Source organism: Syngnathoides biaculeatus, chromosome 12, assembly GCF_019802595.1.
Source record: "Syngnathoides biaculeatus isolate LvHL_M chromosome 12, ASM1980259v1, whole genome shotgun sequence".
In the NCBI taxonomy this organism is placed as follows: domain Eukaryota; kingdom Metazoa; phylum Chordata; class Actinopteri; order Syngnathiformes; family Syngnathidae; genus Syngnathoides; species Syngnathoides biaculeatus.
In genome coordinates this window covers 11,000,403-11,027,463 of record NC_084651.1, presented here as the reverse complement: position 1 = coordinate 11,027,463, position 27,061 = coordinate 11,000,403, and the positions used below count along the sequence as shown (strand labels likewise).

Here is a 27,061-nt window from a genome sequence, read left to right as displayed (position 1 = left end):
TGTCACATCAACAGCATCATCACTATGAACATTCATGATATTCACTAATGAATATATGACTATGTTCAAATGTGACTTAGGGAACAAAAATATGACTTCTTTCTTGACAGTATTTATTCTCATAATTTTCTGCCTTTTCAGTGTAGCCCTTATACTGATACCGAGATTACTGAAATTGTTTTTGGTTATCAGTAAGAAAGCTGACAGGGAAACAAGAGAAATTAAGGAGAAAAGAATGACATGAAATTGAAATGTGCAGCATGTTCAAGTATGATAGGTCTACACACTGTTCGAAATACATGAATCATCTTGAAAAAATAAATAAATAAAATGTCCCATTGCATCAAATGTGTGCATTCACCATCATGAGATCAGTTATTATATTTGTTGGTCCACTAAAATCTAATTGGTGATTTAATTGTTGGTGTGGTTCCACACATCTGTTGAAGATTTGCAGCATTGAAAACGTAACAAACCCGTTTGGCGCACGATTCCCCGACTTAATCCCATCTGAACCGTAATGGCCGTGTTTGTCACATACAAACCTGCTCTCTCTCTGCTCCGACTTGTACTCGATGGCAATGAGGAGCAGCTTCAGCTTCACGTAGCACAGCCTATAAAATGCGCAGGGAATAAATATGATCAGATTCCTGTTGTTGGACAAGCGCATTTTTACGGAAGCGTATTGCTGCCACACCCCAAAAAAAAATAAAAGTCGCATTTCACATTATAATGTGAATCGTTTCACATTATAACGTAGATTCGTTTCACATGATAACGTAGAAAATAATAAATAAATAAATTTCACCCATCTTCAAACCTCCCCGAAAAAAGCTCAACAACTGCAAAATCTCTCCATGTATCAATCCACACCTGAAATAGAACTTAACCAAACCTTTCAACTGAGCCGAACTATCCATCCTGCAGAAACACCGTTTCGAAGCAATAACTTCCGGTTCAGGTCCCTTGGCAGAGCCAAATCGGTGAAGCCTGATGAACGTGCATCTTCTTTTTCAGTCTTAAATCATTTTTTAGTAAAGATGAAGGAGTGTTATTGAAGTTCTGGGTAGATATACAGTAATGTACATGTTTGATATATAACTCTAAAAGTTCTCCACCCACCCGAACTGGAAGTAATTATCTTTTGGGGGGCGGGGTAAAGAGGGGTGAAATGTATTTATTTATTATTGTCTATGTGAAACGAATCTAGGTTATTATGTGAAATAAATCGAGGCTATTATGTAAAACAAATCTATGTAATAACATGAAACAATTCACATTATAATGTGAAACGCGACCTCTTTTTTTTTTTTTTTCTTTTTTTGGTGTGGCAGTAATAGGCTTCCATACATTTTGGCTTCTGATGGTCAGAAAACCTACCGTGGACGGCGGGCTGGCCGAGTAGCCAAAGAGGGGTACTTACTCGCACACAGTGGGGAAGGAGAGGCCCACGAAGGCACTGGACAAATACTCTGTGTACATCTCGTTCGCCACTCCCTCGAGATAATATTTCTGCCAGGTGTCCTCCTCGATCTGGAAATAAGTAGTAGTAGAAGAGGCGTAGCGTCAATGTTCTTCCGTGCCAATCTGCTGCGCAGATGTGGATGGCGCCTGATCATTAGACACGGATCCATCATCTTAATGTCACGAGAACGGTCCTTTGATAGAGGCGAGCACCTCTTCAGCACCGAGCCACACAAATAGACTCCAGATGAAATATCATGGTAAAATATGACGTGCAGGGATGCCTGAACACACTAACGGGAAGGAAGTCTCTCTCTCGCTCTGGACGAGGATGTTTCCATTTATCAGGGAAGTGTTCTGCCTTGCGTCAGTCTCCCGCACACTGTCGCCACTTATGTCCGCCTCAGCTCCAAACTCCTCATGAATCAGTTTATTGAAGCCAAATGCAACGTGAGCCCCGATTGGCCTGCGTGACGGGGAATGAAGTTACCTCGATGAAGGACCTCATGGAGAAGAGGTTGGCCAGCATGGTGGACAGGCCCTGGGCCAGGCAGCTCTGGGCGATGAAGCCCGCTTTCAGCTCGGCCAGGCAGATGGCATCGTCGCCCTCCTTCCAGTTCCAGCTCGGAATGTTCAGCAGATGGGCCTTTACCCCGCAACGACATACAAACAGAGTGACTTTTTCTTCCCATTTTTTTTTATTTTTTTTTTTTTTAACAGTGTGAGGTCACTTGCAAAATAAGAAGGAAGCACAAATTTTCATGCTCAGGCAGATTTCAAAACAGCAAAGAGAGAGCCAGTAAACTCTCTTTTTGCGTTCAACTGGAAATCAAAAATTAAGAAATGAAAAAGTGACTCTGATCTTCCCTGTCAGACTTTGGGAATCACTGGCGTAGACGAGCATCGCTTAGTTGAAACTTGGGGCCAGGGTCAGATTTTGGGGTTGGGGTTGGGTTTTGGGAAGCAACTGAGTGAATTTCTGAAAGTTCTCTTTTTTAACTTAAAAAAAAAAACATACATTTTCACAACGGTGAAAAAAAATCTTGTATTCTGATTCCAATGCATCCCATTTTTTAAGGTCATTGGGCTTTATCTTGTCAACTCAAATGCAACTGCACATATTCATTACTGCGGCGATAATGACAGGAGTTGGTCGCGCCAGCTGTGTAATAAGAAAAAACAGGGAAAAATTTGTGTGTTGGTGATCACTGGTGCTCAGGAGAGGCCATTTGTTTAAGACTTGCTTAAGATATGTTCACATACTTTTCATGCTATGCAACTTGCAAGCAAGCTACAAAACTTTATGTAGCCTAGCACACTAGTGCTAGCACTAATGTTCTGTTGGATCATGCTCTATGGTTTTGGTGTGTGTGAAGTAATTTAATTATAATAATTCCGTAATTTCCAATTTATAAGCCACAACTTTTTTCACACGCTTTCAACCCTGCGCTTTATGCGGTGATGCGGCTAATTTGTGCATTTTTTCCAATGGCCGCAAGGGGGCACTCTAGCGGAAGAGGTAAGAGTGAGACCGAGTATATGAGCCGAGGAAATGACTGTTAGCGCTGCACTAGCATGTTACTGGCGTGTCTAAGTGATTTTTACCAGAATGTTTTTTTTAACCGGGCCTGTTAGCGAAACGGCGTGAACGTTAGCATTAGTGCGCACGGCGGCGTTAGCTTTAGCGCTGTGGTCTAGCGTTAGCGCGGCGGCGCTAGCTTTAAACTCTCTGTGTACCGTCTTTCTTTGTAAATATCTCGTGTTTCAATGTCGGTTTCAATGTGAGCACTTGCGGCTTTTACACGACAGCGGCCTTTATATGTACCAAATGGTATTTCCTTTACAATTGTACTGGGTGAGGCTTATAACCAGGTGCGCTCTGTAGGCCGGGAATCACGATACTTTTACTGCCATTCATTTGTCATGTCAATTTGCCTCACTGGCACGAGTAGACGAACACAGTTGCATTATTGATTATAAAATATATTTTTTTTGAGCAATTCATAGCTCCGTCTTGTGATCGCATTGGTGATGGGTTATTGTTTTGTTTAAACTCGTTGATCGGGAATTGCCCCCAAAATCCTCCTGGCGTATAACCTACCGGTTATGTTTATTGATCTCGTGTTACGGAGACTGCACCTTCGGGAGTCAATGGCATCTCACCTTATTGTGATATTGAAGCATCTGTGTTATTATTCGGATCTTGGGATGGTAGTTCTTGATTGAGATGACCCTAGAGGAGGGGGAAAACAGGATGAAAAACACTCAAACACTCCTCATAAAGACAACAGGTGATCAGGACCAGATGATCTGCTACCTCATGATGTTGGAGGCATCTTCAGCATCTGGATCAGCGCAGTATTTATTGGCGAGGATGAGACAGGCGTCTGCTGACTCGATCTATGCATGAGTGTCGAGTGGCAACAAATGAGTCGTGAAATCAATCAAAAGTACTCTAACTGCCTTTGAACACGCTACTGCTTTTTCTGTCTCTGTTTGGCAGATATTCACATAGACAGTCTGGAATATGGGATTTGAAAAAAGATGTAGCGTCAAGTCAGGCATTTTACCAACACTAATGCAAATGTGTTTTGTTTTTTTTCTAATTTAAGTATGCAACTCCTGCCTCAATAGGTGCCTTTGGAGGTTAGGCACAAAAATTCTAATTGACAAACGTACCATTATGACTTGATAGTAACAAACAGTCAGGCTACTAGGATTATAATTTTTGTCTTTTTGCAAGAATAAATTTTGATTTCTTCAGATAAACAACAATTTTACAATTTATGACATTTTTTCTTTTTAACAGTTTTACTTGATTCTCATAAAATGACTGGATGAACAAGTTTTACTATGCTGAGAATTAAGTTATAATTTTACAAATGTAAAGACAAAATATTACAAATGTAAAAGTTTATTTTAATTACAGAAATGAATTGAAAATTGAAAACATAATAAAAGCAAAGTCAGAATACTACAAGACTAAAATAATTTTGGGAAAAAGATATTCACAGAATAAAGTCATCATTATGTCGGGATGTTACAAGTGCAAACTCGGAATTTTAGGCGTGTCAAGTCAGAAGATCAAAAGAATAAAAGTAGACATTTTTTTTTTAGAAAGAAGTCATGACTGTACAAGAAAGATATTAGAGTATGATAAATGATCACTATTTTGGGAGAATAATTGTTTTGGCACTATTTTCCAAAGAAAGTCAAAGCCTGACAATAATCAGCTTGTAAAAATGTGAGGGAAAAAAATGGGCAAAAATGTGAGAAGAAAATATATCTTAATTACACGAGAATACATTTATGATTATCGGTTCTATACCCCAACATATTTTTATTTTTTAGCACATCGCCGCTCACAATCTATGACACTGACGTTACTTATCATGGAAACGTCAGCCTGTTCCAAACTAGTGTATCGCATTTGGTCGAGTGACTTTTTGTGGTCACAATTTAAAGGTTTAAATTCATTTAATCTACACTTAGATATGTGGCTCTGTCCAGAGTACATTCAACCGATAAAAAGCGCTAAATCGGAATGTACCTTGACTCGAGCCAAGTCGTGCGGGTTGAGCACAGATCCCTGGTAGAACTCTACTTGTGTAAAATGACGCTTGAACAAGGCTTCCAGCTCAAGATTAGGGGAAATACTGGCACACAAGGGAAGATTTATGAATATACGTGAATGCATCATTTTGCTACACGTTGCCTTTTAAAGAGAGTGAGTGCAAACAAATGAACTTACTTATGAAGAAAAACAATTTCTACATTGACATCATCCCTGTCCTTGTGTAGGAAGTCTTTGAGGAAGTTGGAGACACTTTCGAGGGTAATATGACCGCAGACCACAATATGCCTGAAACGAGGGTAGGGGAGGAAATCATTTTGAGTGGGCAACAGAAATCATTGCGGACACTGGCATGTCTCCCAAATATCATCAGCCAAAACCTAATGCACACACACAAAAAAAACCCTCAAGAAATATCTTTTCAAAGAAAACATAACTGAATTATGTTGTTTTTGCAATTAAAGTGAATATACCCCACCCACTCCACATGTCACAAAAAGTGATTCGAACCTGCAGGACGTGCGCAATCAAATACTCAAGCGTGAGCCACTTTAGCAAACCCAAGTTATAATCACGCGGCCCGCAGCGGTCGGCCCGTCATCCGTTCCCAATATAAAAGTCGTCCCTCCGGCCAAACTGCCCCCGTGTGAGCGGGATGGATGTTGACAAAGACGTGCACATCAATACGGTCGTACGGCTCTTGTGCGGAACGCTGCGAAAGAAGATGTTCAAAGAGATTTGGGAGGCCTCCGCTTGACACAAAGTCTAAACAGGACCCTCTGACGAGATCTTGGAAAGAGTCAGCGGCGGAAGGATCCGTCAGGCGCTGATTGCGGCGGCCACGTTAGACGGGAATATGTTGATCAAGCGCAAATGTCAGCTGTTCAGCCAAACAAAAGCAACACTGATGAAAGGGTGTGGTCTCCGCCTAATTCCTATTCTGCGTCTTCGTCGCCATGTTAGTTGTTGTTGTCTGTCGGTTCAATTCCATCGCACGCTCTTTGAGGCAATAGCCAGCGACGGGAAAGTCAAAGTTACCGGCTGAAGACAGACGGGACTTGACTTGTCATAATGCATGTTCAGCTTTTGCTGTTCCACTAATGATCTGTAGATGACACAGAATCGCTTTCTGTCAACAAATTGAGAAGACAACGACGAGAGGCAGAGGATTAAGACGCTAACTGAAAAGTAAAATTGAAGAAGGGGACAAATACCCTTCTTGAAAAAGTCATTATGCGCCACTATCCAGGAAATAGTAGTATTAGTAGTCGTTGATTTAATTTTTTTTCAAGTTGGAATGCTTAAAATTTTAATTTAAAAGCAAATATATTTTCACGGTGTAAGATTTTCTTTCCAATCTCTAATGATTAGAATAATTAGGTGAAAAAATTTAAAAGAAAAAATAAAATATTTGGATTAGAATACTTGAAGAAAATTCTAAATGCTGAAAAAAAGTCATTTTAAAAGAATGAAATCCTATTGTTATTACTATTCTTTTCCTTTCGGCTTGTCCCATTAGGTGTCGCCACAGCGTGTCATCTTTTTCCATCTAAGTCTATCTCGTGCATCTTCCTCTCCAACACCCACTCTCCTCATGTCCTTCCTGGTTCTCGTTGTATACTCTACGTAGGTAATGTTGTTAGCGTGCTAGGCTAACTTGGGCTGAGCAGCTTCAACGCAAACGATACAGCACCAATTTGGGTACTAATATGTATTAAGATAAGGCTTGTTACATTTCCTACGAGACCTCACGGCCCTCGTCATACAAGTTACAGTGTGTAGTTACTCACGTTCGATGTTTCTTCAAGAGCACGGTTTGATCACAAAACGCGTCTCGTTCTTAGTCAGCCATGCTAAGGTGGTCTGGGCCTATAAGCAAGTTTAAATTGACGTTTCTACTTGTCAAACTTCCTACTAAGTACTCACGGTCCACATTCCTCCTATTATTACAAGATTAATAGTGGCACTTTATGAGAAAAAAAAATATGACTTTCTACAACAATTTGCTTGCTTTCATTTCTTTTGTATTTTAGTTGTTTCTCTGAGTTTTAAAGGTTTTATCGTGTAAAGCACATTGAGTTAGCTCGTGTATGAAATGCGAGATACAAACAAATTTACTTTGGCAAATTTTTTTTTTTCTTGTAACATAAATCTTGGAAAAAAAACAGGCTAAAACTATCACTTATGATGTCTAAATTTAATGACGATTAAGTCATAATTTTACAAGAAATGTGAGTGTTGCGGGGTAGGGAAATCCTACTCCTGCACGAATAAACAACGGCGGTGTAATGTTACGAAAGCAGAGTTTGAATTTTATCAGAGAAGAGACGTTAAATTGGATAAAAAAGTCACGTCAAACATAATTTCCTTCACTTTTGCTGCTTCACATCCTGCCCCTGGTGAGTACGATTAAAATGTCCATAACATCCGAAATATTCGGCACAAGAATATTTTAGCACTCTCTGCATGATGTTCCCCTTGAGGTGATGACTTTCAAATAAACAGTTTGCGCCTCAGATGTTTGAAAGACTGCAAGGCAATGATGTGACATGACTCTGTAGTTCTACGGTGAAGTCCTCGGTCAACTTTGACGATGATGGCGTTCTGTTGCCAACGTTGGCTCCAAACGCGCCCTTCTACTGACAAAGATTAGTGCGGAGGGTTGGCAGACACACTAATTACCCGATGGACATGTGTAACGATTATCTCACAACGATGACGTGCCAGGACACAATTGAGACACTTCAGTTTTTGCCCGGCCCAGAAAACCACCTCCGCACTCACGACCGGGATAAAGTTACCCTTTCCTTAAATGAACTGCGGTTTCAGCGTTCACCATTCATATTCCTTTTCTGGGCCGCAAATTTGTTGTGACAGATTTCTTTAAAGTCGTGGCGAAGCTCGCATGCGCCAGAAGGAAACTTGAATAGTTGCCGTATTAAATTGTACGGAGTGGAATCAGTTGAGAGGAAATACAAGTCGATGTGGGTCGAGAGGCGCGGTCCAGATTGACGGGAGCGTCCGCTAATGGACGTTGTGGCGTGTGATGGTCTTCCCAGATGCCCTTTAAAACAATCTAACAGGCAGCTGCGATGGTTTAGCAAAGAAGATGAGCCGTCTGGTCTCATGTGTGTGTGGACGGGGAAACATCGGTCATGTTTTTCCCTCATGCTTTTGGCGACTCTACGTCCTTCTCCAAAGTGATCAGCATTGGGCAGTACTTACTTTGTATGCCAGATATTATCAGATACACTCCCGTCCAAACGGGAAGGTCGATTCCTTTGTCTTTGGTCTAAGCCGAAGACATTTGGGTTTTTCGAATCAAAATATTAATTTGAGGGGGAAAATATCTTAATTGCAGCTTGCATTTTATGGTATTTACATTTAGATGTATTAAAAAAAACAGAGCAGGTTTTGTTTCAAGTGAGCAAAAGTATCAAAAACAGACATGATTAAATTAACTTGAAAGTGGATAACGTTTAGGCAGCACAGTGATGACTGGTTAGAGCGTCTGTATCACAGTTCTGAGCTGGGGTTCAAATCCCAAGCCCGCCTGGGTGGAATCTGGATGTTCTCCCGGTGCGTGTGTGGGTTTTCTCCGGGCCACATCCCAAAAACACGCATTAACTGAAGTCTCTAAATTGCCCGTAAGTGTGAATGTGTGCTTGTTTATATGTTCCATGCGATTGGCTGGCGACCAGTTCTGGGTCCACCTAGCCTGCCGCCCAAAGATAGTTGGGATAGGCTCCAGCACAACCGCGACCTTAATGATCCTTAGTGGTACAGAAAATGGATGGATGGCTAAGATTTATTATTTGGTGACTTTAATCACTGATTTCACCGGACTATTGCATTCTTCATTTGAAATACTTTTCCAGGCCTTTACTGCAATCTCTTTCAATTTTTGTGTGGTTATGGAGGGTTTTACCTTCAGTCTCCTCTTTTCAAATAAAATACACGTTCTGTTTAGTTAAGGTCAGGTGATTGGCTTGACCACTCGTAAAACCTTCCAATTTTTCCCCCCTTTTCCCTCCTTTGTTGTGTTGGCATCATGTTTTTTTCCATTGTCTTTTTTGCATGATGAAGCGTCTTCCGATTACGTTGAATGCCTTTTTCGGTAAATTGCCAGGTAAAATGGTTTTGTAGATTTCTGGATTTATTGTGCTGCTACCATCACAAGTTACATCATCAATAAAGACAAGTGAGCCAGTTCCAGAAACATCCATGCCAGTCCCAAGACAGGACATTACCTTCCCGATGCTTCGCAGATGAACGTGTGTTTTTTATAGATCTTAAACAGATCGTTTCTGCTCCATACTTTGGCCTTTTGATCACTTTGGTAGATCAGTCCGTAAAACATTGTTCTAAAGGTTATTATATCTTATTTCTGTACTTCTTGTAATGTAAATGTAAAATGTAATCTGGCCTTCAGATTATTTTTGCTGCTGCATCCAAACTAATTGGGAAAAGATTTATCATGCAACAAGGCAATGATCCAAAACAAACTCCAGCACATCCAAGGCCTTCTTTTACTTAAAAATTCTCTGCACAGTTAATAAACGTTTAAAAATGGCAAAGGTCGAAAGCATCCCATTGTTGTAGAAAACAACAACAAATTAGAAAACACAGAAGTTCCCAACACAAAAATTCTTCCTTGTAAAAAGGTCACAGTGAAAAAAAAAAAAGCCATTGATATTTACAGCATCTCATGATCAAAAAAACTCATTCAGTGAGCATGATTAAAGTATAGACTTGTACTGCATTTCATATAATAATAAAGTCACATCAGTTAAAAAGAAAAATGGATACAAATTTGATCCAATCAAGGTAGAAGGCAAGCAGGCGGTACAGAACATGCACACAGAACATGCAGTCAGGGCAACATCCCAGAATGTGGTCTGGGATGATTTCAAAAATGAAAATCGGGAGAGCTCAAACATCAGCAACGGACACAAAAACTCATAACTGCTCCAATCCTTATCTTACCCGCACATTGGAAGTGGCTGAATAAAAATTTATCTGGAGGCGCATTTTGCAACCAGTGAGTGTGTTGTAGTAGCCCTCTAATGTTTAGCTATGCACATAAAATGAGATCAGATCTCATAGTTCAGGTAATTACCAGTACTTGCTCTTTTCATCCTTAAGGGTCAAAAAGTGGGCGTTCACTTTTGGTCGCGGCATTTTTTTATTCAAGTGGACTTCTATCAGGCGGCACGGCGGAACAGCTAGAAAGCGTTGGCCTCGCAGATCCGAGGTCCCGGGTTCGATCCCGGACCCCCCTGTGTGGAGTTTACATGTTCTCCCCGTACCTATGTGGGTTTTCTCCGGGCACTCGGGTTTCCTCCCACATCCCAAAAACATGCAACATTAACTGGACACTGCCCCTAAATTGCCCCTACATGTGATTGTGAGTCCAACTGGTTGTTTGTCTCTATGTGCCCTGCGATTGGCTGGCAACCAGTTCAGGGTGTACCCCGCCTCCTGCCCGTTGACATCTGGGATTGGGTCCGGCACTCCCGCCACCCTTGTGCGGATAAGCGGCTAAGATAATGAATGGATGAATGGACTTCTATCAGTGTGTCTCTCAGTATTGGAACAAATACTAGAAGGAAATTTACGACCTTGACAACAAATACATTTGCCCGATAAATGACAGTCCACAAGTAAAAGTAGACAAAACAAACTACTCAAACACGTGCACAAAGTCAATCTTATTTTAGCTCCGCATTGTCGACTGACAAAAATCCTTCCGAAAGGTGCCTGTCGCAGGGTTTGGAACCCGATTCCGTGCCAAGCCCTTTTCTCAAAACTGAACTCGGGCCTAATGGAAACCATAATGGAAAACACAGTTCCGCCCCGAAAGCGGCGGCGCCAACTCTGCGTCTCGCCCGCCATTATTTTATTAACACACGCAAGCCGTGCGCCGTCACTCAGATGGCGGGTGTTGGCTACGCTGCGCAGGGTCGCGCCGGCATGAAAGAGAAATCCCTGTGCAGCTTCCTCTCGCTCGCTTTTTGCGGTTTCGAGTGACAGTGGCCTTCGAAAAAGATTCAATTAGAGCAACTTTCTTTAATCGTTCCCAGTGTGTCGTGACCTCAGCTCTGTAATCAGTCAGGTACTTGTAATCTCCAAAATCTTATTTCCTTCAGAGTTTCTGTCAGTGAATATCAATGGCGGCCCAAACTTGGCTCTGTGTATGATCTGTAAACACTAAACGCACACAAACTCTATCTACTGTACGTGATCATGCCGCTGTACGTCTTTGTTTTGAGTTGATATCGTGATCGCTACCACATGTTCTCCCCAGAATGAAAGCGGAAGGAGAAAATAAAGTGAGTGGGAAAAAGTATCCCGGGTTTTGACAAGAGCTTCCCTCAGCACCCAGGCTGAAATTCCTGGCCAAACATAACATTTCATCATCTTGTGCCACTGACAGGCAAATGCCGTCAAACAAAGGCTTTTCTTTTCTATCCTCGGGCCGCTTTCTATTCTAACATCAGACACGCTGAGTTTATTTCCCAATCAAACAGTGTGGAAAAGAGAAGATGTGATAGCATCACGGAAGATGCCAAAGAAATGGGAAAAATCTAGGCGCTGAATAGAAATAAGGTTTGAGCCACAAGGAGACGGAGGAGAACAACACTGCACAAGATGAGCACTCCGTACACTTCCCGTGAGGTCCTCTCAGCTGTGAGAGCGACCGCCAGCAGACAAACAGAGGAACTGCAAGCACGGAGAACCAAGCAAGGGCAGAAAGAAAACAAACACAAAACAAAAGCAAGCCGAAAGCAATCGAGAACCTCCAAATGGGAGCGAGCCGAACCGGCATTCAAGGGTGTGGGAGCTGACTGAAGATCAGGGCCAGAGTGGTGTCAAGCGTTGATGATCGCATGGGGCGAGCGGTGACAGACAGCAGGAAAGGGTGGCTTTTTTCACGGTGCATGAAGAAGCCACGAGTCTGCGGGTCGTCGCGGACGACATGCCACAAATGATGCAGCTGAACGAATATGCGAGCCCACAAAAGCATGCAAGCAAAATGAAATCAGAAGAGGGAATGGATGGATCATGGATGATGCTCAAGCAAACCTCCAATGCAAATGCACTTGCAGATGTTATGTTATTAATTTCCTTTTTTTTATTCCGGGAAATTGTGGGGGTTTCATGACAATTTACAGTACTTTACACTTTATCGTTATTATTATTATCATCCTCGCACCGATAGCTGCAACTGAACACAAGCGACATCCAAACACTGCACAAGACAATCAACAAGTAGCAGTCATGAAAGCTCAACCGTCCAAATTCAAATTCAACATTGAATGATTCAAGGGGGCGGGGGGGGGAGGAGAAAAAGCACAGCGTACAAATGACTTGAGGGCCACACTGAAAAAGAAATAATGATATCATGAGATTAATCACTTCATATTGGGAGGAAATACTACACGGAAAAAAGTCGGCGTATTTGTAGAATACAACAGACCTTGCGATTTGTGGTTCACTATTCACAAATTAATGGATTTTTTTTTCTTTTACTGTACGACCCATCCTCCGCTGTCTGCTGAAATTTTGATTGATTAAAGACTTTTTCTGCTTTTTCTACAATGCTCAAAGATGCCAGAAAATGGCACCGAGGCCCTTCATTGGGGTCAATGAACTGCGGTATGCTCAGTGACATATCTCAATTGTTTTAAGACCTGGACGAGCTACGTTTGTTTAGCCTGGGTTGTGAGCCAAACAATTCTTTGATGCATGCGTATGTTTTTGCTTTGTTGAGATTCTACGACAGACGTCTCGCCATTGATGGCGTAACAATTATTATTTTTGCAGACGTTGAAAGTGACAACACAAAAACATATTTCTAAATCCAATGTTTTTTTTTAGCCTCTTATTTTTAAGGGTAATGTTGGAAGACGAGTTTGAAATGATTTCTATACTGTTTTGGATCACAGTTTGTGATGTATTTAGGGGTTAAACTATTTTTTTAGGGTGGTGTCATTAACTCACACTTTTCCCAATTAGCAGCAAGGTTAGGTCCCTATTACCCACAATATTATGGGGGATGGGGGAGGGGGGAGGGCAGAAATTCACCGGAATACAATTGCAGCAGAATTTTAGGACAAAATAATAATTTCACCATGGCAAAAGAACAAGCTAAATTTGAAATGCTCATAAAACTAATTTTAGGACAACAAAGTCATCATGAAATTTCGAATCAATGAGAAAAAATATATAACATTGTGATAAAAATTTCTTTTAATTTTGCTAGAAATGTCATGATACCAACACAAATACAAAAAATAAAGAGGCAATGTAGAGTTGTAATTTAATGTGAAACCAAATGCAATCATGTAGGAGAAAAAGGAAATATTGGAGGAAGACAAAACAAAAAAAATAATATGGTAGAACCATATTTTATGAACTACAATACTAAGGGAATCAACTATTTAAAAAAAATAATATTTAAAAGATGCATGAAAAAAGTTGGAGCAAAAAATGAAGACAAAAACATTGGAAAAACAAAGTTGTAATGTTAAGAGGAAAAAGTGTCCTAATTTAAATGAATAAAGCATAAAGGTACTCCTGAATCAAACTACGGAGTCTTCATCATCAGTTTAGGATGTATAATGTAAATGTTTGGGGGTGTAAATTTGTCCCAGAGATTCACATGCTACTGATATGATCTGATTTGTGCTCGTCTCCGATTTTCACATTTTCCCTTCTGTGGAAGAATTATGCCTTTATTCTTGCAAGATTGCAAGTTTTCTCTTGTTCTCTTTTTCCTGTTCTCTTGCTGTTATTATGACAATTTTATCAGTGTACAATTACAAACTTTGTCACCTATCTGTGACGTATTTCCTCATAATGTTCTTTTCAGTGCGGCCCTCGCATGGGCTCAGAGTGAGGCAAAGAAGAAGAAAAAGAAGATGGCAAAAGAGCATAAATACGCATGAAGATGTGAGTCTTAATGGCCGAGGTCTCCAGTCACGCAGTGTGACTTGTTGCCAACATTGTTTTAAGAGCTTTGAAAAGTGAAACAGCACCCCCCCAGGGACTAATACACTTTAGGTGAAATGGGTGTAGGGGTGGGTGTGGGGAGTGGGGATTGGTGATTAGGGGCGGGGGGGGGGGGCGCTCTTGAGTCACACAACCACACCTTGTCTGCGTTCCAACTTACTTTCGGCCTCGTGTCGAGTTATAACTCCCTCCGTATTTCTTCCGGTTAAGGATGAGAGCAGCAATTTCTGGCACGTAGCGAGCAAACATGGCCTACATGCATGGAACAGAAAAAAAAATAGAAAAAAAGGCATGCAGAGAGGGTTCCACCGCACACAGAACAACAGCAGAACCGTCTGGAATACTTACTTTCTCCCATTAACCGCACTATAGGAACCACCATATTTCTTGCGGTTTCCTATTAACTCTATGATTTCAGGGACGTAGCTGGCAAACATGGCCTAAGGAGAAGATAGAAGACAGAAGCAGAGGCTAAAAAAGAGACTAGAGAGCGGGCAGCGGGGAGTGCGTGAACCCAAATTTCTCAAAAGGAGAGAAATAGGACTGCTTTAGAAATCCAGTCACTCTCTTTGCGTCCACACAGACGGAAGAGAGGTCGTCGGGCCAAAATGTGCTTCATTTTGGTTCGGAGGGCAATTTCATCACAGCAGGTTTACTTTCAGGCTGTGATGGGAACAATGTTTTTTTTTTTCCCCCTCACAGGAAAACATAATGTTAATAAAAACCTATGTGCCATGTTTTGTCCAACAAACACAGACAATAGGGCAGGTTGATTTGAATAGGCCCTCCCGATGCCCCGCAGCCGCAAAACACATTGACACTCATTTGTCGGGGCGTGGAGAATGAGCTGAATGCATTTTGCCCAACCCTCACCGCCGCCGCTATGCTCCTTTGCGTGGAAATTTTGCAGTTAAAACGTTCCCAGGGGACCCTGATACCAACCCCGGCTTTTAAACCATCACCAGCCTGGAGTCGTTATTCGGGCCGGGCTGATGATAGAAAGCGGCTTAAGGTGCAAGCCTAAAGCTTTCCGGAGCGCTCAGTGCGGAAGGGGGAAAATAATAATAATAATAATAGAGTTATAATAACACAGGAGCTATCACCATGGCCACGCCGCAGGACACATTGGCGCACCTGCGGGCCGTCACTCGCGCGTGCCGACAGTTGTCTGGCTAGATCGCTCTTGTTTTTAACAACAGAGGATGGCAGAATCACTAAGGAAGTCACAATCCAATATTTGATATCAATAAGATCGTAATACAATGACATTACTACGTGAAACATTGCGACATTTATTAAAGAGTTCCACACATTTGCAGCTCAGCATTTACAAATGTGCTATTTTTTTTAATCTTTGTGACCTTATCCTCTGGTACTCATTGAAAAGACATTTATGCTGCTTATCCTCACAAGGGTTGATTAATTGAGTTATTTTTGTCTGCATTCTGGATCTCCCTGTTTATTTGCCGATCTTTGAATGCACCTCATGCACAGTAACAAGGTAAAACTGAATGTTTTTTTTTTTTCTCTCTCTCTGCCCTGATGCAGTTATTAAAATTTATAATCCCATGTATCATTTGTTAATGTGCGTAAAATTACTCTTTGCTCTCTGGTTCTCCTTGCAGAGGAAGCACTACAAAGCACACTTGTATGTTTTACCTCATATGTTTGAACATGGAAATCGGAATTCTAGTGACTGCCATCTTTCCAAGTATTACCATAGCTTTTAATTTAAATATTATTTTTTTTTTCATGTAGCAATTAGATTTTTAATCAATCCATTTTAAAATGCATCATCCAGTATCTAAGGGTTAACTATGAAGGTTCCACTGAATTTCCGGGGATCTCAAAAGCCTTACAAATATTTTGAACACATTTGTAACATTTCCTCCGAATAAACTTCTCCCTATCGGTAGCGTCGAGGTGGCCTGAGAGGAATGGAGGAAAAAGTCAACGGGAGGTTGCCGTTGCTGCGGTAACAATCAGGCTGGCCTAAGCCTCATCTCCCTGCCCCTGTGTTTGTTGGAATTGTGGGAAGGGACACAAGAGGGAGGGGGTCCTGAAACCGCAACTGTGAATATTAACAATATCATAATACTGTACAATAGCGAAAAGACATCATACATTAACGGAAGGGGACAAGGGACCACAGAGTAATTACGGTACACAAGAGACAAGAGGCTAAAGCGGGGGAATACAACTACACCAACATTTACTCGTACTGGAGTGTAATCAAAGTATCGTTCATTAGCTTAGCATTTCATTTACATCATAATCAAGTCTATGCAGCATATTGATGGGGCCAGACAGGTTTTAAGGTAAGATGTTGGGGAGGGAATAAATGGGGGGTACAAGGTAGGGGAAAAATGGAGTCAGATTTTACCAAACCACCGAGGATGAAGAAGACCATGAACAGGCGCCCCAAGGCGGTTTTTGCATAGACATCCCCGTAGCCCACAGTGGACATGGTCACCATCAGTAAGTAGACACATTCCCAATAGGAGAGCGACTGGGAGTTTTGGAAGTCTTCCCAAGGATCCCCTGAGTTTTCCACCTAGGATGAAAGGAGCAGGGAGAACATTTGTAAACACTCTCTGAGCACAAAGCCATCCAATCAAGCTGATTACTTCAAATTGGGAGTGGGCCAGCTTTCATTTTCCATTGGGGGGGGAAAAAGAGCGTTCACTACACTGAGCTTAGACTACCATCTAGTGGTGAAGCTGGTTATTGCTGCTCTGAACTGTTGGAAAAAAATGGTCCAAACGAAATAAAAATGGATCACAAATGAACATATTTTGCGTGCATTCATGTCATTGTTCATGATAATAAGTACGTCTCATCTGTTCTTCATTTTTAATAATGTGACAGTATAAAAATTAAGGAAATGGAAAACTAGTGAAACAAAAGACACCACTTTGTCAACTTGTTTGTTTTATACCGCTACATAAATGATCGTACTAACCAGGCCAGAAGGGTCTTGAGGTCAAACTTGCGAAAATATTATGTGACATGTATGATTAGGCATGGATGGGTGGCGCACCCAAGGGCCCGGGGGACTCTGGCGGCGATGGCGTTAATTAATCATCGGAGCGCACTGGATGTCATTTCTGTCCACTTACCAAATGTATGAATCCTGCAGCGGTGAGCCATGTGCTTATGAAGATGGAACACAGGTTCACCAGCTTGATGGAATTGCTGACAGGGAAAAGAACCACAAACGAAAAACACAACAACAACTTAGATGACATTAACAGCAAAAAGCTACAGTCCAGCTCAAAATTCAACCAGTTATTATTGAATGACCGTGTTTTGAAGCAACTGAGACAAATACTAATGCACTACTTGAGTACAACCAAGCTGTTGATTGAGTCACAAATAGTTCCTGTCTAAAGATGCCCAAAACGTCATCGGCTTATGGAAGATGAGCATCCAAGGCGCAACTCCTTCAGGCTGCAAATACCAAAACTGGTGTGGAAAGCATTGAAAGGAAAAATTCACAACATTCAGAGACAGATTCACCTTGTGATAATAATAATAACAAAAGTTCCAATTTATTGAGAAATTAAAATTTTCAACAGTTGACCAACTCCTCAGACAGTGCATAATATTTTCTAAACACGCTACAAATGCGAGATTTCTTTTTTAATACTTTGCGTTAACGCTATTGACTATTTTAACATATACTTTAACTTATTGACTGATTGTTCCAAGTAACCCCACAAATGTCAAATGTCAAATTAAATCATAGTAAACCCTGCCAAGAACAGCCTCAGATTAATCGAGTCCATTCCTATCATTTTTTATAATCAAGATAATTAAACGTCAGACGTTTAAGAGCATATTTAGGTGCATAGAATGAGAAATCAATACTGTGAAATATAAAAATGACATCCGTAAGCTTGAATCGATGATCTATATTACAAAACATAAACAACTCTGTCAGCTTTCATCAGACACTAATAATAAATAACATTTTATGATCACAGTCGCTCTGAACTACAATATAACTGAATACTATTCTTATTTCTATCACCGCATGAGACCCATCATCCAATGAAACACATAACATGGCTTTAAAAGTTGGGAACAAAATCATCACGAGATGGGCATGTGAGTGGAAATGCGCGTGTGAGGCGAACGTTACCTTGTTTTCAAGATATTCAGAAACTGTAAGATTTCCGAGAACTGTATCAATCTTAGCGCTCTCAGGAATCTTAAACCTGCGAGACACAGAGAAGGGCGAATAGAAGTTGAACCAGAAGGAGAGAATACAAGATGTAGCTCTTCAAAACCACGTTGGGAATACAGTATGTACAAGCACAATAGAATGTTACACTTTCGAGGAAGTCGTCATACTTTGACAGCTCTTAAAACGGCTTAGCTCTCAAGAGCCTCGATCTTGTACCATCGAGGAACTCGCCCGGGGATTACGATGCAACACCTATCTCGGTGGCATTTTAATAACACGAGTAATCCGTTGATAACAACATACGATTTTGTTCAATCACGGGAAAAAATGATTAACAGCAAAATTACAACATGGCCCAGAAGCTTATCGAGGGAACACATTTTGTAATGATAACAATTAAAGCTGGAAGCAGTGATGAAAGGGCCTTAAAACGGAGAACTCGATGAGTGTCTACAAAGTCTGAAGGCCGTCATACCATCGTGAGAAATCATCAAACTTTTCTGCAACACTTTTTTCGGGGGTCTACTGACGAGTCATCAAACTTTGCTGCCATTCTCTGCTGACGAGCAGTGACAAAAACACGGGTTTCTGTAATTTTGCATCTGTCTAGTAAACAAGGCATTTTACCAAGTTCCCAAATAGTATGTGCTAAATTGCCTCTTTGCTCAAACAACTTGTGTGCTCTGTGGTAGGTTTGTTGCACATGATTTATTATTATTGCTGTCTTTTACTAAGATCCCCAAAGAAGGCCACAAAATTGTGTTAACTAAAAGATTGCTCACCCTGTTGCCAACAGATGTAAAAGTGGGGGAAAGTGTCATATTTAAAAGAAGGTTTTGTGTTTTGTCGCTCTGATGGTTTTCATTGCTGAAAATTTGGGAGAGAACTGCATGCAGAAAATGAAACTTCAACTGATGGAACTGGAAGTGTTAGTGGAGGAGGCAAACAAATCTATTACTAAGTTGCAAAAGGAAATTATTTCTCTGCCAATTTCCGAGAAGCCACCAATCATGTCAAAGTCATGTTTGATGGAACTCAGCTGAGTGAGTGGCGATTAGATGAGCTGTATGTGCACATCCTGCGTACAATTGCATTTTAAAGTTGTGAAAGCACAGCGGAAAAACTGTGCTGTCAGGAGGGGCTGGCACCAGTTGTCACAGCGCGCTGAAATGATGTAGACATGAGGAAATGTAGACCTGAAATGAGGTTTGTTGTCTGTAATATGTAAAACCTCCTTCTGATGATCATTTAGAAACTAGAGAAATGTTCTGTGCCCATTTTCATAAGAGCAAACCATGAGTAAACCTGGGCCAATGTCAATAGTAACAAGAAAAAAACTCATTTCAAGAAGGTCCTAATAACCGAGGCTTGGATTTAAAACGGATTCAAAAGAATCCCCCTCATAATAATATTTTTACCCCAGTTGGCGAGGACGCGCAAACAGCAGCAAAAGGAATGCCACACTCCCGTCTGCCTTTCCTGCTCCTCCAGTGAATGGTGGCCCTGCTTCACTCGGTATCCGTTCTGGAAAAGATCGCCGCAAGACTTCTTCCGTCGAGGCGTCTCCTGGAGCTTCTCCGTGTTGACCTCGCCGAGGGTGCGTCGGTACACGAGCAGCTTTGGCGGTATCATGGCTTCCAGGGGAATTTTGCTCTCCTTCAGCCAAGACTGACTCTTAGGGAATTCACGGACCCATGCGTCCAAAACTTAAAAAGCAAAAGACAACGAAGCAAGAGTCTTCCTCTCGTGTTAAAACGATCCACAAGAGATGAGACCTGGAAAGGAATGGCCGATCCCAACAAACAAAACACAGGTAGACCTCTGAGAGATTGTGTCCCTCTCAGCTCATATTATAAATACTGTATATTTTTTTCATTTTTTTTACAAGATTTATAATCCCAAACACCCAAACAGTTTCGCCTCTCATCAAACCTTGTCATTTACCATCCTATCAACTTTGCCTGAAATCCTTTTTGTCAAATGAAAAATGAATTTTGCCGGGGATTAACCATGATGAAAAAAAAAAAGGTCATAATGTAGAACAAAAGAGATGAACTAACCCTGACTGAGTTCAGCATTATTTTCCACAAGGCGATTACAATGAGAAGCAACTCATGTGTGCTCACGTCAGACAACTGCATTTATCATCATTTTCTGTCAGGATTGAAAAGAACCTCTCAATGAATGTTTGAAAGGCAGCATTTCCTCAAATAGTGGCCCACATGGAACAATAAATCCCCGGGTGCATGGCCGTTACAAAAAACTACCTTTTAGTTCGCTTAATGGACCTTTCTGCCGTGTCAATCACTTGGACAACAATAGCCAATCAGATAGCTGGATTGTCTTAACCACTGGCTGGACACGCCCCTCTCGCCGTATTGTCCCACAAGCAATGCTGGTTGTCAGTAGCGTGCGGTTGGAAAAGTTACTGTCACGAACAAAATGGTCTTCAGATGCGCTTGAGGAACGTGCAAATGTGATGAAAGATATCCGGCGAGGTTACAAAGGGGCCTGCTTGATTTATTTTCTCAAGCCTAAAACACAGTTGACGAAGTGTCTACGGTGGATTAAGGCAGGTGTGTCAAACTCATTTTGATTACGGTTTCTGTCAGAGGGCCATTATGACTGAAGCCATGAAAATCTTTAATTGACCAATCATATTTACACATTAAATGCATCAACTAGTTTTGGAACCAGAAATCAAGGGTAATGGCTTTTTCAACTATTGTTGATGTTTGGAAAGACAAAAATGCTTGCAATACCTGAACGTCATCATTTATGATATGACAGTTTGAAAATGGCTCAAATTTGAACAAAATTCACGGAAGTGGATACACATGACTTGCCTTCAGGCGCCACAAAAAATCATGTCGCGGGCTGCATCTGGCCCCCGGGCCTTGAGTTTGATACCTGTGGATTAAATCTTGAGGAAGAGCAGACTTACAACTAAATGTGAACAATATCAACAAACACAAGGCTGTATGTTCGAGGGTAGGTAAGGGTATCTTTTCTGAGCTTGATTGAATTATTATCAGTGCTTTATACATTGCAGGACTTCTGAATGAAGTGTGTAATATTTTATACCGAAGAGGTGGGTTCGTGATACATGAATGCGAGATGTCATGCAAGAGAAATGTCTATTTGCCCATTTGTATCACATAGCACTGGGTTCCATTACGAGCCAAGTCAAATGAATACACTCACTCACTTGTAAAGACTACAATGATATTATTTGTGATCTTTCCAAGTATAAAGTACTCACCCTGCTTCACATGCGCAGTACAATTCCACTATTTTATCCTGTTGGATTTCAATATGAAGTTTGTGAGGCTTCAAACTTTTTTGCATGTGTCGCCAACATTTCGCTGTAACTCTGACATTGCGTCATGCTCCGTCCAAAATCTTAATTCCGTGTACATATCCTTGCGTGAAATTGTTGAGACCTCTCATTAGAACTCTCTTGGACAAGTCTGACGCATTTGAGGAAAAAAACATACCGCAATATTATCTGGAATACGAGATAGAGAATCGACTTCAAACCATTTTGGAAGCTTGTGGGACATGGCAACTCTAGCTAAGGGGGCAGAGCTCGAGATCGCCAGTTGGAAAGGTCCATTGTTACCTAAATGTTGAATAGAAAACTCTTTCAGCCTGTTTAATCGTTTGTACAGGCCTCACAGACTCCTCATGATGAACAAACAGGGAGGAATACAGACCGGTTAAAGGACTTCGGATACGGCGACATCGTGCCTCACAGATAATAGATGGATGGACTTCAGAAACGCCAAACACCTTAATAATAAATGAACATGGTTCCTGCCGTGCAGTACGGCAAAAATCACAAATCTGTATACTGATGTAGATTACGTAAATTAGTTTTCAGGATTTGAATGAAAAAGGTATCAACTCTCGAGAATAATAATGGTACTGCCTCCTGTTTGGTAGTCCTCCTCAACGAAGGGTTTTTGGAAACTGAATTAATCTGCCAAAATGAATGCAGTCCAGTGTCTCCACACATGTTGTGTTGTGCTTATGCGTGCAAAAGATGGGAAGGAAAAAAAAAATCCTCAATGAACTTCCGGTGCTTTCGAAAACACGTGCACTCGTTTGAGAAAAATCTCTTGGTCACAGACGCCAAAGCCTCTTGTACACGGGGGGTGTCCAACACACGTGTCAGATGGCCAGATGCTCAATGAAGAAAAAAAAAAAAAAAAAGGCTTTTCCGGAGGATTCATTGAGGCTTTGCGAGGCAGAGCGCATGTTCTGGCATGTGCCGGCGCACCGGGACCTTTTATCAATCAGCGGTCTGCAGGATGCTTCATCTGGGATTATAGCCTGCCGGGATTAAATGATGTCATGCTCGACACACACTCAGTCATTCATATTGAAACGATGGATATCTGCATCAAATAATCTTCACGTTTTTAGCATCGCCATTACCGGTCCGCAAGAGCATATTATCCGGGTTGCTGTGCAATTCTAAAATGGCACCTTAACGGAACAGTTTTAAAAACACAAAAACAATAACAGTATGAAAAAAATATCACTCTAAATTGAAATGGGAAAATTTGAGTAACGTAATGTTTTAGGAAAATGATGTTAAATGGGCTTTAGGTTTGAAAATAAAAGACAATAGATTCTGGTATAATTTGGGAGAAATCGTGACAAAAATAATTTTCAATCGTGAAAAATGCATAGTGTGTAATTAGCTTTTACTAACTGAGATGAGGCGGCACGGTGGATCAACTGGGAAGGGTTGGCCTCACTGTTCTGAGGTCCTGGGTTCAATCCCGGCCCCGGCTGTGTGGAGTTTGCATGTTCTCCCTGTGCCTGCGTGGGTTTTCTCCGGGCACTCCGGTTTCCTCCCACATCCCCAAAACATGCAACATTAATTGGACACTCTAAATTGCCCATAGGTATGATTGTGAGTGTGGCTGTTGTCTGTCTCTACATGCCATGCAATTGGCTGGCAACCAGTTCAGAGTGTACCCTGCCTCCTGCCCGAAGTAGCCTCAAGCACTCCCGTGACCATTGTGAGGATAAGCGGCTAAGAAAATGGATGCATGTAATTATGGATTCTTATCCCTACAAAATGCAGGGTTCCATTATATACAGAAACAACCATTCACAATTACAAATCAAAATTATGGACTACTTAGAGTCTCAAATTCATCTACCATGCTTGTTTTTGGCATGAGAGACGCTTCATGTAAATGTTTAACCAATGATTACCAGGGGGCTTCCAGCCAGCTTGCGAGGGGGACTTAATCTCCATATCTACTCAATAACATGTAGAAAAATCAACAAGCAGTACGCAAACGTACCACTAGGAGGCAGTCCTATGTTGCGATATGAGAGCCAGTGCGTCCCTGCCATTTACTTCTATAAGCAACACACCTCAATAAGAGCATGATAAATGAACTGATTGTGTTTACAGAAACCCATAGTGCATCTACCGTACTGACTGAGAATAAAGCGGACCGGCTACGGCGGGTTATCATATGCTAATCCCGCCGCTCTCTCGGGAACAACGCCCATTTAAATCAGTTCAAAGAGGATTAATTTCTGCATGGCCTCATTCATTAGAGGGACATCTCTATTCCGCTCCGTCGACATCCCATTTTGCAGGGGCAGCGCAAAGAGGACAATTAACATGTACACGGTGCCTTGTTTGGGCGGGTGCACGCTGGGCTGGACGTCTCGAGAAGGCTGTGATGCGCTGCCATTAAATTGCATTACACTTGGCCGTGTTGTTTATTCCCTGGGCGTGAACGCAAACTGTAAATGCAACGGATGCAAAGGGAATGCGCCACAGAACACTGCTTAGACAACCCATTTTGCTTTCCCCCTTGAGGGCTACAATAGACACTTCAGTAAATGAATGCAGCTCACCAATTACAGTATGTTGATTGTCGGGGAAGCCATTACACACCTCCTTGAAAGTGATTTGGTGGAGCTTTGGTACAAACCCAACCATGACGTGTGGACCTTTTTCCCCCATTAAGGAATAACATCCGTTTTCTCTCTCGCTTAATCTGTTCAAAGTTGCCGGGTGTAGTCTTTCCCAGCTGTCTACTGTCTGAACTAGTTGCTTGTCAGGTCACAGACAACCCTTCACACGTGACTGACTGGAAGCTGAGCCCACGCTGCCTGTACATAAAATAAAACTTAAATTCTTCTGTCACCAATCTAAAATGTTGTCAAACTGTAAAGGCAATGATATTAGATTTTACATTCTGAATGACAATGGATGTGTAAAGAGAAGCTGACCACTGTATTGTAAATCTCAGTACAACCAAAAAAAAGTAAAATTGCTCAGCCGATAAAACACAAAATGTAGAGATGTGACGAAATGTGTTGAGTAATGGGACGGTTGTTTCCACGAAGCGTGTGTGACTAGGCGCGATTCATTTGGGCAAAACCCAGAAAAGATGACGTATGAAGCTCCGCTGGTCGGCTGGACCATGTGTGTCCGATGATTTGGCAGCCATTGCAAATACGGCACAGAATATACGGCACAGGTGTCAAACTCAAGGCCCGTTGACCAGATCTGGCCCGCCACATGATTTTATGTGGCCCGCGAAGCCAAATCCAGAGTGTCAAGTTCCATGATTCTTGGAAAAATCTGAACCAAAATTTCAAATTGTCAATCATGAAGTTGAGATATTACAAGCATTTTTGTGTTACTAAACGTGAATTGTTGAAAAACACATTATCCATGATTTCTGATTCCAAAGTTCATAAATTGATGATGTAAATATGAAGAGATGATTAAATATTTTTGTTCTACAGTCATTACAGCCCTCTGAGGGAAACCGGAACAACAATGTGGCCCGCGTGAAAAATGAGTGTGACACCCCTGCTATACAGTGCAAAGCGACTAGAAAACGCAATGCTGATCACCTGTAATGTCCCAATTTGGGATATTATTCCATCGTGTGTGCAACTGCAATGTTTTATCAAGACTTGAACGTGGTTGCAACGGAACCTGCTTGAAGAAGGAGAACTTCCCATGTTTGGGAATATTTCGATATGATTGCTGCTGATAAGACTTCAAGTCTTATTGAAGACTGTTGAAGAAGACTATTCAAGAAGACTATTGAAGACAATGGCGCAGCTGGAGCGCATTGGCCTCACAGTTCTGAGGACCGGGGTCGAATTCCCGGCCCCGCCTGTGTGGAGTTTGCATGTGCTCCCCGTGCCTAAGTGGGTTTTCTCTGGGCACTCAGGTTTCCTCCCACACCCCAAAAAGATGCATTCACTGGAGACTCCAAATTGCACCACGTTACAGTAACTTGCATTTACAGTTCTATAATCATCACCACGACCGTAGCCCTCATCAAAGAAAAAGAAAAAAAGACAAAGAAAAAGTAAAGGCTTTTGGGCGCTTGACTTTGGAGGTTCCGCTGTCTGTGATCAATTGTGATTATATTCACCCGGCACACGAGAGTACCGAAACTCCACATTACATAATACATGACCTGTATAATAATCACGACTCCTGTCCAAACTCATCACGGCGTGAATATCAACGGTGACTCGGAGTGTCTCATTAGTATTCCCGAAGCTTTTTGCCAGCCCGTCAGGCGATGCAACATGCGCCGGCAGATATGCATTCTGTTAATTTCATAAGCAATACTTTGCAATGTTTTGTGAACCCTGTGGCATGTGGGAAAATATTCCCCCCAGTAAACACACACTTAACTCACATGCCACTGGGAGTTTTGTTAATATCTCCTTGCCGTGGTTATAGATATCCAACAAGGTATAAATGAAACAGATATTATATTTCTGAATAAATCAGTCACTTAGAATTAACTAATTCTTCTTCGTTGCTGTTTTGCACAACATCTGAAATGCAGTCCCAATGCTATAAATTCCAGGCCAAGATTTGGTGCATTAAAAAAAAAACAAAAAAAAAAATCGCAGGTAATTACACCGCCAGAATGTCAAGCAGAAGCCGGAGCGCCATTTCACAGTCTTTCATCATTCTCATCAAGGCCCCTGTTGCGATGATTTTCTGAGGAGGGGATGAGGACACCTTGCATCATGAGCACCAAGAACCGGATAACTTGACCATCTCTAATTCATTACACGACTTCAACTCCTGGTGGGATTCATTAGCCATGGCAAGGCACCTCGAAAAACCCTCAACAGCTTATAATGTACCCCAGCTTCCTATTTTCCCGTCAATTTTGTGACTCAGGTAGGCACAATGGAAAAATATTACATACAGATTTCCTTAAATATTAGATAATTATGTCTCAGTCTTCCAATCCATGGGTTTCAAGTTAAAATAACTCACAAGGCCACAGCTACATAAACTACTATTTAAAAAATACATTAAAGCCTCAGTTCTCTGACGTCCCTGTTTTCGAACAAATCGGTTTTCGAAGGGAGATTTCCAGATTTTTTTTGTTTCTGTTAACAAACAAAAATCGGTACTCGAACCCCCCGACAAAAACCTGGAAATAACATATTGCGCGCAGCCAGACACGCTGACCCACGACGCGCTTTGTTGTGAATTCCCACATCGTCGAAAAAATCTGGAAATACCATAATGCGAGCGCCGCAAGCAGCTGACCCACCCACGACACATTTTATTATTGTCTACTCGAAAACACCCCCACACCCCCACCCCGAAAAAACCCCGGAAATAATAATGCGCGAAGCGCAAACAGCTAACCCAACCACGACATATTTTGTTATTGTCTATTCAAACACCACCACCCCAAAAAAAACTAGAAATAACATAACAACAAATAAAATATTTCTTGAATTATTTTATTATATAAAGTATTTAAACTATACATGTATTT

General features: G+C 41.5%; 1 protein-coding gene across 4 annotated transcripts in view; it reads right to left on the bottom strand.

Annotated features, from left to right (window-relative positions):
• The window catches only part of kcnma1a (potassium large conductance calcium-activated channel, subfamily M, alpha member 1a), a 194,588-nt gene that overhangs the window by 55,664 nt on the left and 111,863 nt on the right, over window positions 1–27,061 (bottom strand). For all 4 annotated transcript variants that reach the window (XM_061837674.1, XM_061837675.1, XM_061837676.1 and 1 more), the window contains exons 6-16: window positions 18,198–18,273; window positions 17,173–17,248; window positions 16,437–16,607; window positions 14,402–14,493; window positions 5,216–5,326; window positions 5,015–5,120; window positions 3,782–3,864; window positions 3,628–3,697; window positions 1,955–2,110; window positions 1,424–1,533; window positions 546–614 (exon numbers count right to left, since the gene is read on the bottom strand). In XM_061837674.1, coding sequence (XP_061693658.1) covers window positions 546–614; window positions 1,424–1,533; window positions 1,955–2,110; window positions 3,628–3,697; window positions 3,782–3,864; window positions 5,015–5,120; window positions 5,216–5,326; window positions 14,402–14,493; window positions 16,437–16,607; window positions 17,173–17,248; window positions 18,198–18,273 — 1,120 coding nt within the window. The remainder of the gene's footprint in view (window positions 1–545; window positions 615–1,423; window positions 1,534–1,954; window positions 2,111–3,627; window positions 3,698–3,781; window positions 3,865–5,014; window positions 5,121–5,215; window positions 5,327–14,401; window positions 14,494–16,436; window positions 16,608–17,172; window positions 17,249–18,197; window positions 18,274–27,061) is intronic.